The sequence below is a fragment of the Siniperca chuatsi genome, linkage group LG18, assembly GCF_020085105.1.
Source record: "Siniperca chuatsi isolate FFG_IHB_CAS linkage group LG18, ASM2008510v1, whole genome shotgun sequence".
In the NCBI taxonomy this organism is placed as follows: Eukaryota; Metazoa; Chordata; class Actinopteri; order Centrarchiformes; family Sinipercidae; genus Siniperca; species Siniperca chuatsi.
The window spans coordinates 26,812,794-26,826,697 of NC_058059.1; the positions used below are offsets into that span (position 1 = coordinate 26,812,794).

The following is a 13,904-nucleotide window of genomic DNA, read 5'->3' on the forward strand; positions in this document are numbered from 1 at the left end:
AGGGAGGGGAGCCATCCAGAAGAGAGACAGAGGGAGGGAGGGAGGGAGGGAGGGAGGGAGACATTAGATATTAGAAAATGGTCCTCCCATAACAACACTGTTAGCCCTGTGACACAGTTTCAGGTAAAGCCCAGATGTATGAAAAACTTTGTTGAGAGTTGTTGTGAAAAGCATCATAGAATTATTTGCTTGGGGAATGATTCATCTAAAGTCAGATATCTTCCTCACCTCTCATCTCATCCTCACTTCTTTTCTTTTTCCCATTTCCTCCCCCTTTCTTTCCTTTGTGTTTTGAACAGTTTCTGCTTGCTTTACATTGTAGAGACACATAAGGAATCGTTTCTGGCATAAAACAATAACCAGGTTTAATTGATACACATCATCTCACTCGGGACGTGTTATAGTTCGAGGTAATTCCGCAGAGTAAATGTCACACCACAATTAGCTGAAAAAAGTAGAGCTTGTGCTGTAATAAGTGACCTCACTGTATGGAAAAATATTCCCTGGTGAAGTTTAATATAATTAGTGAAGAACACCCCTCAAATCAGGTCACATAGCCTTTTACAAACACTACTCCCTAGTCACTGTCACACTAATGAATGAAAGGTTTCTGTGGCTGTTTGTTAGTCATCCAAACAATCTCAGAAATGGACTTGTGTCAGGACTTCTGTGATATTTAGTATAGCTTACTTATATTTTTAGACCCTTTGATTTAGCTTTCAGTCTGTCGATGTGTACCTAGAAATGGGTTGAAGAAGCTGTCTGTTAATTTGAAGAATTAACGATCAAAATCCAAATCTGATCTCATATTTTGTCCACATTTCCAAGGCAGAAATATACTCAATTTGAGGAAGATACTAGAGAACATATGTGACCATGGGTGTTTGAAGAAGTATTTGGATCCCTCAAGTAGTACTTAAGTAGAACTACCATAATGTAAAAATAAGTTCGGCATTCAAAATTGTACTTAAAGCTGCACTTATCAATATGTTATATTAAACAATTGGATCAAATGACTATGTGTAATATTAAACGCTCACAGTGACAAACCCACAGAGAATCATCACCCAACTCTGCAGTTCCCGTCAGCTCTGTGGAGCTTTTTAACCTCTTTTAGCTCATTGTTTTGGTTTTCTGGCTCACAACTTTCTCACTGCTCTCATCAACTCATCTACAGCACTTCACGCAGCAGCAGGCGGCTGCGACGCCCACTGTACACGACCTGCTCAGCAGCAAACAGCGCACAGTCACAGTTAGCGACCAGCTGGTGAACACAGTGGAGCATTTAGCAGCTAAAGAGTCAGAGTGAACAATGGACTTAAAAACCCCCAAACATTTTTATACAGTTTACAATGAATGTACAGATGAAGAGGGATGTCCATTCAAAGATCAACGTTCAAAAGAACAGAAAATAAAAGTAGAAGACATGACAACATAAATGCCTATTTACATTGTCAAAATGTAAAAAAAAAAAAAAAAAAAAAAAGACTATGGAATTTGACCATTTTGCTTTATGAATAGACCTACTAGTGCAGTGCAGTTATAGCGCCACCATCTGGTCAAATTGCACCAAATTCGACACTGCACTCCCTTGGGCCCTCAGCAATACACCCGCCAAGTGTGAAGTGAATCGGATTCGAACGTGGTCAGATTATACAAAAACAACTGGCTTGGATTCATGTGACTCAGAGGACAGTTCCTACAGATTCTGGCTCCTTGACTTCTTGACCTTTAAGTATTCCACCAGCTCCCTTTCCATCTCAATTGAGAAGAGTTGCCTGTTTCTTTTGACTCCAACAGAGAGGTTGGTCAGGGGCCATTTTGTTGCAGTATCTTGCCAGTGTCCGAAAGGGAATATCAAAATCTTTAGCAGTACTGCGTAGAGTTTTATTCTGCAGTTTCAGCTGCTGTGGTCCTCCCTCTCTCGGACTTCCTGCCAAATGTTCGCACCATTGTGACACCCACAAGAACATCATTAAAGTTTAAAAATGTTTCTAAATACAAAGATCACATTTAGAACAACTACATTTTCAATTTTCTAAATTTCAAAAGATTTCATTAAAGGAAAATGTGATCAAAATCACTGCCTATGCTAAGATCGCTTACAACCAGTTGCTTAGTTACTTTAGTTCACAGGTACATTTAGTGAGTTATATTTTAGTGCAATCAAACACACCTCTTGAAATGGAATAACAAGAAGACTGGTACTGTAGATGCTGATTCACCAGAAAGAAATTTAAACAGTGCTATTTTATTCGGGCTCGGGGTCATAGCTTCCATTGAGGACACATGGCCTCTGTATTTGATCTTGACATTGCTGAGTTTTAGCAACTTGGGGGGCGTTCATATTCTATTAAAATTAAAACAAAAAACACATAGTGGGTGTTTTATAGGCTAATTCCAAATAGACACATAAAGGATTTATTGTTTCCCAACCAGAATTGTATTCCGGGATGTGTGGAGAGGGCTTTGAAACAAGCTTTAGACCTTCATGTTGGGAAATATAACTCACAGAAAATGTAATTGAACAGTTAACTGAATAAATAAAATATAAAAATATAAACAATTTAAAGACTTTTTTAAGGTGTCTGGAGGACTCATAACCTAAAAAAAAAATCCTGGTGACGGTCACGCTTGGGCTTCTTTACCACCCAAGGCTGGGATGAACAGTATTTTTTGGTAGTACCTTACACTGTTTACTCCTTCCGTGAGGCTGTGAACGCATCAGGATCACGAGCTGCAGAGCAGCAGCCAAAAACAAAACGTCACCGCTCCGTCCCTACGAATTGACAGCCACGTAGCCACGTAGTATCAGAGTAAACTCTACGTAGCGTACGTACAGCATTGGTACGTGCCAAGTTGCATGGTACGTGCAGTGTCGCCAGTGTTCTCTGTTGTCGTTTATTCTTAACCTGCCCGTGTGTTGACCCGTGTTTAAAAATCTTTTGGACCGGAGGTGCCTGACTCAGCTTCAGTGTGGTTTGTGGTAAGAGTAAACTCGGGATATGTGATATGCAGGACCACTCGCTTACGACTTGTGAGCAAGCTGCTAGCTGCTTTTAGCTTTATAAGCTCAGCTCTTAACGTAACGCTAACTTTTAACCTTACCAAATACAGTTATTAGGATATCTAGTTAAATAGCGAACTAACGGTTGCTCTTGCTGTTTTGTTGCTTGCCAGAGGAAACACTCGACTTGGAAAGTAATACCACTAAGTTATAAACGGGTCACCTAACAGCTAGGGAAGAGCTTGGTGGACCTGGTGACCTTCCCCGACACCTGGGTGGGTGTGTGTCTGACTTCTTGATTACATCTGGCCAGAGGACTGACATATGACCCAGTATGTCAGCTACGTAACAGCAGTACCGAGCAGGGCCCTCACTCAACACTTTTAATTGGACATGTAATTGAGTTTATGGTTGTGTGTTCACTTATAAGAATGACTCGCCGCTCAGTGGTTAACTTGGTGTGCCTTTGGAATCGAGCTGGCAGCCTGCTGCATGGAAACTCCCTTCGCCCCATCCACACTTCAATATGCAACACCTCATCGCAGCCAAAAGCTGGATTCAAACCGGAAAAGGTAGCAGTGGTTACAAAGACTACGCGATATGAGTTTGAACAGCAGCGGTATCGCTACGCAGGGCTGTCTGAAGAGGACTTAAAACAGCTGGTAAGACTGCCTTTCATTTTCAGGCATGCTTGTAACGTCCAGGGCAAAACAGACACTGAGAGTTTACCTCATTTTTGTTCCTTTGTTTTGCAGCTTGCTATGAAGGGCTCCAGCTACAGCGGCCTGCTGGAAAGACACAGCATCCACACTAACAATGTGGAACATATTGTGAAGAGCCTGCGGTAAGATGTGACCCGCCACAGGAAGTTTATAACAGCCACATTCCTACGAAACAGACAGGAAAGCTTTCCTTTTTGCAGCTGGGACACTATTTGTAAAAAATTGTTTTATATTTATGCGTTTGCAGGAGAGAAGACATTGAGGTACGAGTTGTGAAGAGAGGAGAATATGATGAAGAAGTGGTGCGATGGGCAGATGCCATTATCTCTGCTGGAGGTAGGAATTTTACATTATTTGGGTTTGTGGTACTTCAGCCTCCTCTGCCTGTGATATCGATTAGTTACAAATACAATATATAGGTAGTGCATGCCATTCAGTCCAGGAAAGTCAAACTTTTTTGGTTATTATCTCTATTTGTTTAAATAAATGAACAGTGCATAAAAGAATCTTCCTTGAACACCAACTTTTGTGTCCAGGCATGATGTACAGAATGGGCAGGACTTTAACTTATTCAGCCCAGGGCGCAAAAAGTCACGTGAACAAAGGCTTCAGACAACGGATGCAAATACACAATACAAGTTCTCTAACTGCAGTTTGTTTTGTTAGGTGATGGGACAATGCTACTTGTTGCCAGTAAGGTTTTAAGCAAGGACAAACCAGTTGTTGGAGTAAACACTGACCCTGAGAGGTAAAACACTGAACAGCACTTTTCGGGAAGGACTTGGATTGTGTAAAGAACAATTAGACCTGATATACTGTAGCTCTTTGAACAGAAAACACTACTTAGTAAGTTAGTTCATAAGCACTCGAGAGTAAGCTTAACATATAATGCCATGTCATTACTCCACATTGTTACTATTAAACATTCCTCTTACATTCAGCTGAGTTCATTACATTTCTCTCTTTCAACTAAAGGTCAGAAGGTCATCTATGCCTGCCTGTGCGCTACACTCGTGCCTTCCCAGAGGCACTGGAGAAACTCTGTCGTGGTGAGTTCAGGTACGTATTTACCCACGAATAATCTGAGTGCTGTTGTGCTGTGACTTCTTCTGGTAAACATGCTGCCCTCTCCTCCTGTGTGTGTGTGTGTGTGTGTGTGCTCTGTCACTTAACTTCCATCATCTTTTTCCAGGTCGTTAGTGACACCCTACAAGTTAGTTACTTTGTAAGATACTATCATAAAATAGATATAATAGTAATGTCAAGAGTCATGCAGAAAATCTCCCAAAATTTCTCACTGCTGTCTGTAAATTGGTAAACAACTTGGGGCCGTTGCTCTGTCATTAGCCTAGCCAAGATTAAACCTGTATCGTCTGGAGAAAGTCACAAGGTGTCTAAAACCCTGCCGCTGTGTCCTCAGACTCTGTGGGATAGCCTAAATCCAGTTACTGTGTTCTGTTCAAATCACCTAACTGCTACTAGAGTTCACTGTGTAGTAAAACTCGGCAGTAAGAATTGATTTTGGTGACTTTCAGGTCAAAAGATGTCTTAACGTTACCTGGATACATTTGTGATGTCTAGGTTGCATAAAACTGTTGTTTCAGCAGCATTTTAATAAGTATATGTCAACATAAAGCAGGTCCTAACTGCACATTGAAGTGCTATCTGTAACCTACTCTAGTTTTCAACCAAATTTACTCCAAACTAACATAGACTTACTGGGTCTGTGTTAGGAGTCAATTTATAATATCTAAAAATGAATATCTTTCACTGAGTATGCAGTTGTGAAGAAAACTCTCACATAGGTGTGGATCAAACATGATATGGTGGCATTAATACATTTCAATTGTGTCAGCCTCAAACGTCTTAAACAACAGAGAGAAAGTAATCAATTATATGATTATTGGTAATCCACCAAGTCCAGTAAAGCAAAGAGGACCTGTATCCTTTCAAGTGTTTCAGTAGATTAGGCATGTGAGTCACCTGAATCTATGAAAAGCAGTCACAAAGAAAACAACATTCCTCTCTACAGAGCTGTTTAGCCTCTTTTTAATTAATTATTAATTATTTTTGTTTTCTGGTATGCTCATTGTTAAGTTCAGTGTTAGCGCTCTCATCACCCTCGTTTCCAGCAGCAGCAGGTAGCTGTAAGAAGACAGTGCTTTGCAAATATTTTAGAACTAACTTTATTAGGCGATAATATGTCAGGGCTGTGTGTCTGCCAGCTAGTTGTGGAGTTCTTCTGCCCACAGGAGGGCAAAAACTGATTTATGCAGCTTTAGGGTTACTTCATGGTACATCTGATGTAGTGGCAGTTTAACTGAACCAGTGCTTGTTAATGCTTTGACAGATCATTGTGGGAAATGTAGCGTCCCGCATTTTTGAAGCCTGACCCATACAAGGGACTAAAAGTCAGGATATCTCTGTCTTTGCTGCTTCAATTTTGGCCATTCTTTTTTTAATCTGTCTCTTGTGAGTCTTCTAACTTTCTGGAATGCATACTAAATCACTGGAGTACCCCTTAGATAAACCTTAAGTTTGTTGTACACTTACAGTCTCTTCTGTGCAATAAGTGCTTTCAGATGTTAATAAACATGTTTTAAACTTGACTGTCCATTGAAAGAAATATATAAGATGCAATTAAGAACTTGTCTTGCTTCAGAATATAACTGCACAGTATTTAAAAGATGACCCTCTGGTGTAGTTTAAGCCTAAGGGTGCTCTGTACTGCGGCTCTTGACCCCTCACCTCTCCTTTGTTCATGTTCAGGTGGCTGTGGCGCCAGAGGATCCGTCTGCACTTAGAGGGCACAGGAATCAATCCCACCCCTGTGGACCTGCACGAACAGCAGCTCAGCCTGGAGCAGCACAGCCAAGCTCACCGCATCACCACCATGGACAGCCAGCGGAGTACGACTCCACCACCCGTCATGTGTACCTGTCCCAGTCCTTCTGTCTGTCTGCGTCCTCCTGTCTGCTCTCCTGTCTGACTCACTGTTGCTTTGTTTGCACAAGATGAAATATGCAGATTAGGGTTAGACTGACGATAATGGGCTGATATTGACCTCTAATTAGGAACTCGATTATTATGTACCTGTAAGTTGATGTTTTTGTTCTCTCGCTGCTGTTCTACTAATTCAGTGACATTTCTCAGGGACAGGAACACTACATGAGAGCTTCTCCAAGCCTAATCTCCTCCCTATCAGAAGCCTGAATGAAATCTTCATCGGAGAATCTCTGTCCTCCAGGTACCTCTGTCATCCAAACTGATGCAACTCCATCTAAACATGGTGTACCTGTGGCTGTGTGCATGTTGTAACCCTCATTAATCCCCAGCCCCTTCAGCACCACCGTGCTCGTCTCTCCAGCACTCATCAGGGGAATCTCTGTCCACAACAGGCTGACGTTAAAATCCTTCAAACCCCATGCTAACCTCTTGCTCCATAGGGCTTCCTACTACGAGATCTCTGTGGATGACGGCCCGTGGGAAAAGCAGAAGAGTTCAGGACTCAGCATTTGCACAGGAACAGGATCCAAAGCCTGGTAAATTTAACTATACCCAATTTCCAGTTTAACATTAGTTAGTTTCATTAGTGCCTAATCCTCATCCACTGTGTATTTAAAGCTCCAGTGTGGAACATTTAGGAGGAGCTGTTGGCAGAAATGGAACATAATATTCATAAGTATGTTTTCATTAGTGTATAATCACCTGAAAATAAGAAGCGTTGTGTTTTCGTTACCTTAGAATAAGCCGTTTATATCTACAGAGGGGGCGGGGTGCACCGCCATGTTTCTACAGTAGCCCAGAACGGACAAACCAAACACTGGCTCTAGATAGGGCCGTTCGTGAGTTTCGCTTCACCGTAGTTTCTCCTACACGCTTGGAAGGGGAGGGGGAGGCGAGCGGGATTCAGATGGTTGCAAACTGCCGTTTCACCACTAGATGCCACTAAATCCTCCACACTGGACCTTTTAAGAGAGTTAAGGTTGAAGTTTTTTGTCATTTTCACCAAATTTCAAATTGAAAATCTACAAATAAAACAAAGGAATTCTTTGACAATATGCTTAATCACTTTCTTGCAGAGTAAGAGTGCTGAGAAGCTTGATTCCACTCTTAGAACTGTCTGTTAAGTATGAAGGTATAGCCAGATGACAGTTAGCCCAGTTTAGCATAAAGACTGGCAGCAGGGGGAGACGGCTACCCTGCTCTGTCCAAGGGTTAAAAAATCCCCCTACCAGCACCTCTAAAGCTCACTAATTAACACGTTATATCTCATTGTTTAATCCGTACAAAAACAGAACGGTTTCTGTTTGTCTCCCCCTGCGTCCAGTCTTTATGCTAAGCTAAGCTCTGGCTGTAGCTTCATACTTAACAGACAGACATGAGAGTGGTATCGATCTTCTCATCTAACACTTGGCAAGAAAGTATATAGTCCAAAATGTTGAATTATTCCTTTTAATTCAGTATCTGTCTTTTTAGTATGAAACACTCACGCCCTGTAGGCTTTAAGGGGCCTGTGAAAACCATGATGTGCCATAAAAGAGCATTAGGTGGGCACTCTTAACATGTAAAGGGACACTTGCTCACAAGCCCTACAGGGTCACGCATGAGGAGTGAATCACAATCCGTGTAATTAGGCACGTTTTGGTGAAATGTGGGCGTCAGAAACATACCGAGCATACGTATGGAGAGTGGAGTGAATTCTGCTGCAGGAGCAGTTTATGGATGTTACTGTATGATTGATTGTGAAACTGGGTCACCATTGGAATCCATTTTTTGAATGTGTTTATCACTTTTCTTCTTTACTTTTGTATCAGAAATGCTCCAGTTGACTGCACGAGTGGAACATAAGGAGCAAACCTTTTTGTCTGGTTGCTACAACATAGCATTGATTTCTCTGGAACAAGCTTCATCTGCCATTAGATTAATTGTTTATGTAATCAGATGTCAAAACATATCTAACATCTAGACATCTGGTGTTGTGGGCTGACAAAGTGTCAGTAAAACTGTGAGAAGATATGATTTATTAATATTTACGATGGTGTATTATTGCAAAACTTGAGAACAAGTACAATCTCATTAATAACATTAGCTTGATTATTTCCAGTTAAAATCAGTGCACCAAAATATTATTAAATTGTCAGTTCAATGGCAAACAGCATGTTAAACTAAAATGGTGATAAGATGGGTACGAACCCCTGCAGTAGACGAAGTTTTTACATCCTAACTGGAGTGAAGCAACCATATTTTAGATGAAATTCTCCTCTAAGCAGAGTTGTAAGGTCTCTCATTTTGTTACATAGCTGAAAGTGTTATTATTTAAATCATAGTGTCTCCCAATATGTATCGGTGCCGATTCACCACAGCACATAGTAATATGACATCCCATCACACGTGTTAAATCCTGTATTAATCCACCTGTCTGCCCTTTAATGTTTTCTTCTCTCTTGGTGTCCACAGGTCCTATAACATCAACAAACTTGTTGAACAAGCTGTGGAGGAGGTGCTAAAAATCGGTACGTGTGTGTGTGCACGCTTTGATGCGAAAATCTCTAAAACTAAAATAAATCTAAAGTGAACCAGGCTGTCCATCTTTCACTGACAAACAACGTGTCTTTTTTTCAGGAAAGTCCCAAACAGGTCTTGATATCCCACTTGATCGTGACTTTATTGAAAAGGGTGAGTTGATAATCCTCCTGTATTTACTGTTGACTTGCATTTTTAGGCACTTTGTTTTATGTGACGTGGTATCTGTGTGTGTTCAGTTACTGATGAATACAACGAGTCTCTGGTGTTCAGTCCAGACGACAGGCGTTTGTTCTACAGCATCAGGGAGCCCATCGTCAACAGAGTCTTCTCCAGCAGTCGGCAGAGAGGCTTCGCCAGCAAGTCAGTGAACATTCCTCAGTCTCAGGACCAAGGCCAAATAAGAATTCACGCTGTAAAGAAGCTGTAAAGATGTATCTTTTGAATGTTTTGATGCCTCTGCTGCTTCAGGGTGTGTGTCCGCTCACGGTGTTGGGATGCCTGCATGGTGGTCGACGGTGGGACTTCATTCGAGTTCAACGACGGTGCTATCGCTACAATCAGCATGAGTGAGGAGGACCAGCTCCGGACAGTCCTCCTTGAAAACTGAGATGAGTCCAGAGCACACGACACTTGACTGGTTTCCCTCCAGCCAACAGTGTTAAAAGGGAAGTACCAGTTTTTAGCGTGTAGCCTCCACAGGTGGTGAATATTTTTATACCTGGAAAAAAAAAAGTATCACTGTTACTATTAAATGTGTGCATTGTGCCTTTTTTCAAGTTAATTCTTTCCAAATCACATTTTCTTTTCTTTTACTTTTTAATCCCCACCCCACTATCCGCAGGTTATAACAGGTTATAACAGGTTATAATCCACTGGGTTATAATGGCTGCAGTCTGTGTCGCAGATACTGTGTCAAGCAGCATTTAAAGTATTTTACTCTTGACTGTCTCTCGCTACATCAGATCAGCAGTGAGTTTCTGAGCAGCAGAAGCTGAACGATCAGGAGGAGGGCTTATGTTGAGAGAAAGCTCATGCATTTATTAATATCCATTTTTAATGCATCTATTTGAGATTAGATTTTGGTCCCTTTTTGGCAGAGCAGTGACTTCTGTCTGATACTTTGCCGTGATGATGGTGCATGTCTATTTGGGGATCTGATTGAAATGGACAGATTGTGATGTGCCTTCACATCTGTGTCGCCTGTTAATGACTTAAAGGATAAGAATTAAGTTCTTCTACATTTTTTTAATTTCAATTTTTTTATTGTCAACAAATCTCCATTAGTCCGACTCACTACTTTCTGACTTCCCACTCAGCCCCAAGCCCACTGGTTCCTACAAAAGACATAAGTCTAACAAATATATAATATATTTAATTATTTAAAAAGGCTCTGTGATTTCCTCAAACAGCTGCTCGCTGTAGTTTTTATCAGACTAACAGGAGGAAACAGAGCATCTGTTGGGGACTATTTCCAGCGGCGGATGAATCCACATGTGGTGCTGTAGTGAGTGTTTGGGGCAGCAGGACGGTGTGTGTGGGGCTGAGTCAGAATAAACTACAGTGTGTGTGTTCATGGTGATGAAGGAACATGTCAGCCAGGGCAACAGAGCGGCTCTCTGATGTGTTTTAACAGTTTCTGGACGACAGTGGAGGAAGAAGATCCATCAGCTGTGTTCACACACACTCGTTAGCAGATACGTTCATGATGGTTTGGGTCTGCACATCGGATTTGTTGACTATAAAAAAATATCACCAGACTTATCCTTTCAGAAGTGTCATTTGTGTGGAAAGTATATAAAGGCGTGTCTCTATGGTGAACTGAAAGCACAGTGGCTGTTTGTTACTGCTTGTTTGTTGACTAAAGATATTTTTGGAACATAGCTTATATTTTTTCTAGCTCTTTGAGCCATTTGAGTGCTAAAAATGAAGTTGCAGAGGAAAGAATAAGTGCACTAAAAACAGAACTCCATGCTTACAGGGGCATTTTGCTCCATGTTTTAGGTCAAGTGTCTGTCTCGTAGCCTGTCACCCTACAGGAAAGTGAGCTTTGGAAGTGCTACTGAAACAGCAGCATGTGCCGGAGGGGGCGTGTCACAGACAGCATAGTTTAAATACCCGATATAAAGAAATGATTTTAAACCATGCTTAAAGAGCTACTGCACACTTAAACGTGTTTTTTGAGCCATAAACTAAATGATATGGCTGTACTGTGATGAATCACATCAGTGCTGGTGTTATTATGAAAATCTACATTTCATGGGTTGAAAATGTACTGTTTTAAATCACCCTGAATCTTGCAAGGCCAATGCTGACAGTCAGCCGTTTGAGACTACTTTCCAAACAGTGTTAACGCCCTCTAATCAGAGGTGGGCGGCCCACCTCCCCCTTTGAGTGGGAGTCTGTGAAACAGCGCTCATATTCAAATATATGCAGATCCAGATGTCAGCAAGAGTTTAAGCTAGTTTTTGCGAACCCTCTTAGTATTTTTCAGTTTTGGCCCAATGGTTCGGACTTGTGCTTTTGACGGCTGTAGAAGCACCACCGGACTGCATTCTTTCCCATGGTGGTGGTGATGATGATGATGATGATGATGATGATCCCATGACACTGTTTGACCAACATGGTGGTGTAATTCCACATGAGTAAAACGTTGTTGGTGCACCTTGTAACACCGCCCTCTCCTGGACTCTGAACCAGGACTAGTTTACAAAACGATCAGGAAATTTTAATATGCAGCGTGCCAAAGGCAGGGTTCCTCAAGAAGATGTGTCATGTTAAGGTGTGTTTTGTTTTTCAATCAGATAAAGTGGTATGACAAAGAAATGCTTTTGTGTGCTTATTTAAACGCATTACTGCCCCTTTGACATCTACAGCAGATTTTATTTACTAATGTACTGTCACCCAGACTACACAGCCAGGCAGAGCTTTGTTCAGGTTTAGCTTTCCTGCCTCTTAGACACTGTTAGCAGTTTCCATTGGGACTATTGGAAAGTAGTTCCAATGTTGACAGTGAGATGTGTTAATTATCCAGAGTACTGACTGACACACTGATCCTGTAAACAGATGGTACTATTGAATTTTTTAAATGAAACTCCATTCACCTCCATTGTACTGTGGTGGAGACAGAAATCTCAGATGGATTTTTTTAAGACCTATGAGTGAGAATGTTTTTGTAATTTGGCTGACCGGCCCCTAATTTACCCGTTCTAAAAATGAAAATAGTCACAGTAATACATGATGCTTCGGATATAAAACTGTCCACTAAATGCCTAATGTTTAATATCCTCAAAGGTTAAATATGGGGACATCCAACTACTCTTAGGCTGGTCATATTTACAACAGTGAGTGAATAAACCTTTTCCACAGAAGACATTCTGACATGTGACAGCAGGAAAAGCCCAGGTGTAAATAATCAAATGAATGACGGCTGAATTCCATTTAGCTGCTTCAGTTTCAGGCTCCTGGTGCTGTACATGCTGCCGTGGCGTACTGGGAGCGCCATCGTTAATGTTGTAACACCTGTGCTTTTCCTACTAAACTGCAGACGCAGCGCTCACTGAACGGTTTGGTGAGGATGAAAATGACGTGAATAAAATGCTGCAGCCTTTACAGTCACCAGATCTCAACAGTTTCACAGCTGTGGAAGGTTTAGGACCAACGCGTAAGAGAAGACTATTGATCTTATTATTCTCTTATATGTGCACCCGATACAGTGTTTAAGATTTGGAGCTGCGCGCGCTGCTGCTCTTCACCACCATCTCCATAAGACCAAATGATATAACAAACTTTCATCTTCAGATCTGTGTAGTGACGTCTGTGAAGATTAAACCAGTAGACCCCAACCATTTGTCTTGTGGTCCGTTCCAAAAAAACAAAACATAAAAGTCTAGTTGGGGCCACTTTCCCCGTTTCATTTGTCTGAGTTGTTAGCAGTTCCACCAAAGCAACATTGCTCCTCTAAACTTCTCAGATGGTTTCATTTAAACTGTTCAAGGCTCAATGGGTCAAATTATCCAGTATTTTACAGAAACAAAGTTAGAAACAGATTTGTTTTTGGTGTCTTTCCTCTCCCATCAATCATCTCGTGACCCTTTGGAGGGGCCCGACCCCTAGGTTGGAAACCACTGGACTAAACTACCCAACTGTATATAAGTCAGTTAAAACTAGCTCCAACAGTAAAATGCTGCTCTAACATTGATGCATCAGTGTTAATCTAATAATGCCAGAATGATATACTGTATCAGCCACAGGGGCCATTTTACTGCAGAACCAGTACTTTTACTTCTTATACCTTGTATATTTTGCTGATAATACTTCTGTGCTTACTACTTGAGCAGGACTTTAACTTGTAATGGAGGATTTTTACATTGTATTGGTACTTATACTTCTGTAAAGGATCTGAGTACTTGTACATGCCACATACCTGTAATTAATGTGTACTGCACACACGAGCCACCTACATGACAACTGATCTGCTGATTAGACCATGATGTGGTTGAAAACCCTCAGAAGAGCTAGTAAGTGGCTCGTGAGTTAAGACTTGAGTCTTCTAACTTACTTCCAAGGTCAAGAATGAACTTTCACATTTTGACAAATAAAATAGAACGGTTTATATTCGATACATGAAAACCAGCGCTGACACAAAG

General features: G+C 41.3%; 1 protein-coding gene across 7 annotated transcripts; it reads left to right on the top strand.

The window, feature by feature from the left end:
* Positions 1 to 2,752: 2,752 nt before the first annotated feature.
* On the top strand, positions 2,753 to 12,081 carry nadk2 (NAD kinase 2, mitochondrial). Of its 7 annotated transcripts, XM_044174071.1 has the most exons (14): positions 2,793 to 2,986; positions 3,181 to 3,339; positions 3,438 to 3,669; positions 3,763 to 3,851; positions 3,977 to 4,065; positions 4,396 to 4,477; positions 4,705 to 4,788; positions 6,499 to 6,662; positions 6,883 to 6,976; positions 7,065 to 7,271; positions 9,190 to 9,245; positions 9,355 to 9,408; positions 9,495 to 9,618; positions 9,727 to 12,081. In XM_044174071.1, exons 2-14 carry the CDS (start codon positions 3,332 to 3,334, stop codon positions 9,863 to 9,865), a joined length of 1,422 nt encoding a protein of 473 aa, XP_044030006.1. In that variant the 5' UTR covers positions 2,793 to 2,986; positions 3,181 to 3,331; the 3' UTR covers positions 9,866 to 12,081. The 7 variants fall into 7 exon arrangements, with proteins under 7 accessions (XP_044030009.1, XP_044030006.1, XP_044030008.1 ...); XM_044174074.1 differs by lacking the exon at positions 3,181 to 3,339 and having other exon boundaries at positions 2,753 to 2,866; XM_044174073.1 differs by lacking the exon at positions 3,181 to 3,339.
* Positions 12,082 to 13,904: the final 1,823 nt, after the last annotated feature.

Excerpts from the sequence above, each read along its gene's own strand:
- nadk2 (XM_044174070.1), top strand. The coding sequence starts at position 3,415 with ATGGTTGTGTGTTCACTTATAAGAATGACTCGCCGCTCAGTGGTTAAC. Across the intron at positions 4,789-6,498 it reads CTCTGTCGTGGTGAGTTCAG|GTGGCTGTGGCGCCAGAGGA; the intron begins GTACGTATTTAC and ends GTTCATGTTCAG. Across the intron at positions 9,409-9,494 it reads TCGTGACTTTATTGAAAAGG|TTACTGATGAATACAACGAG; the intron begins GTGAGTTGATAA and ends GTGTGTGTTCAG.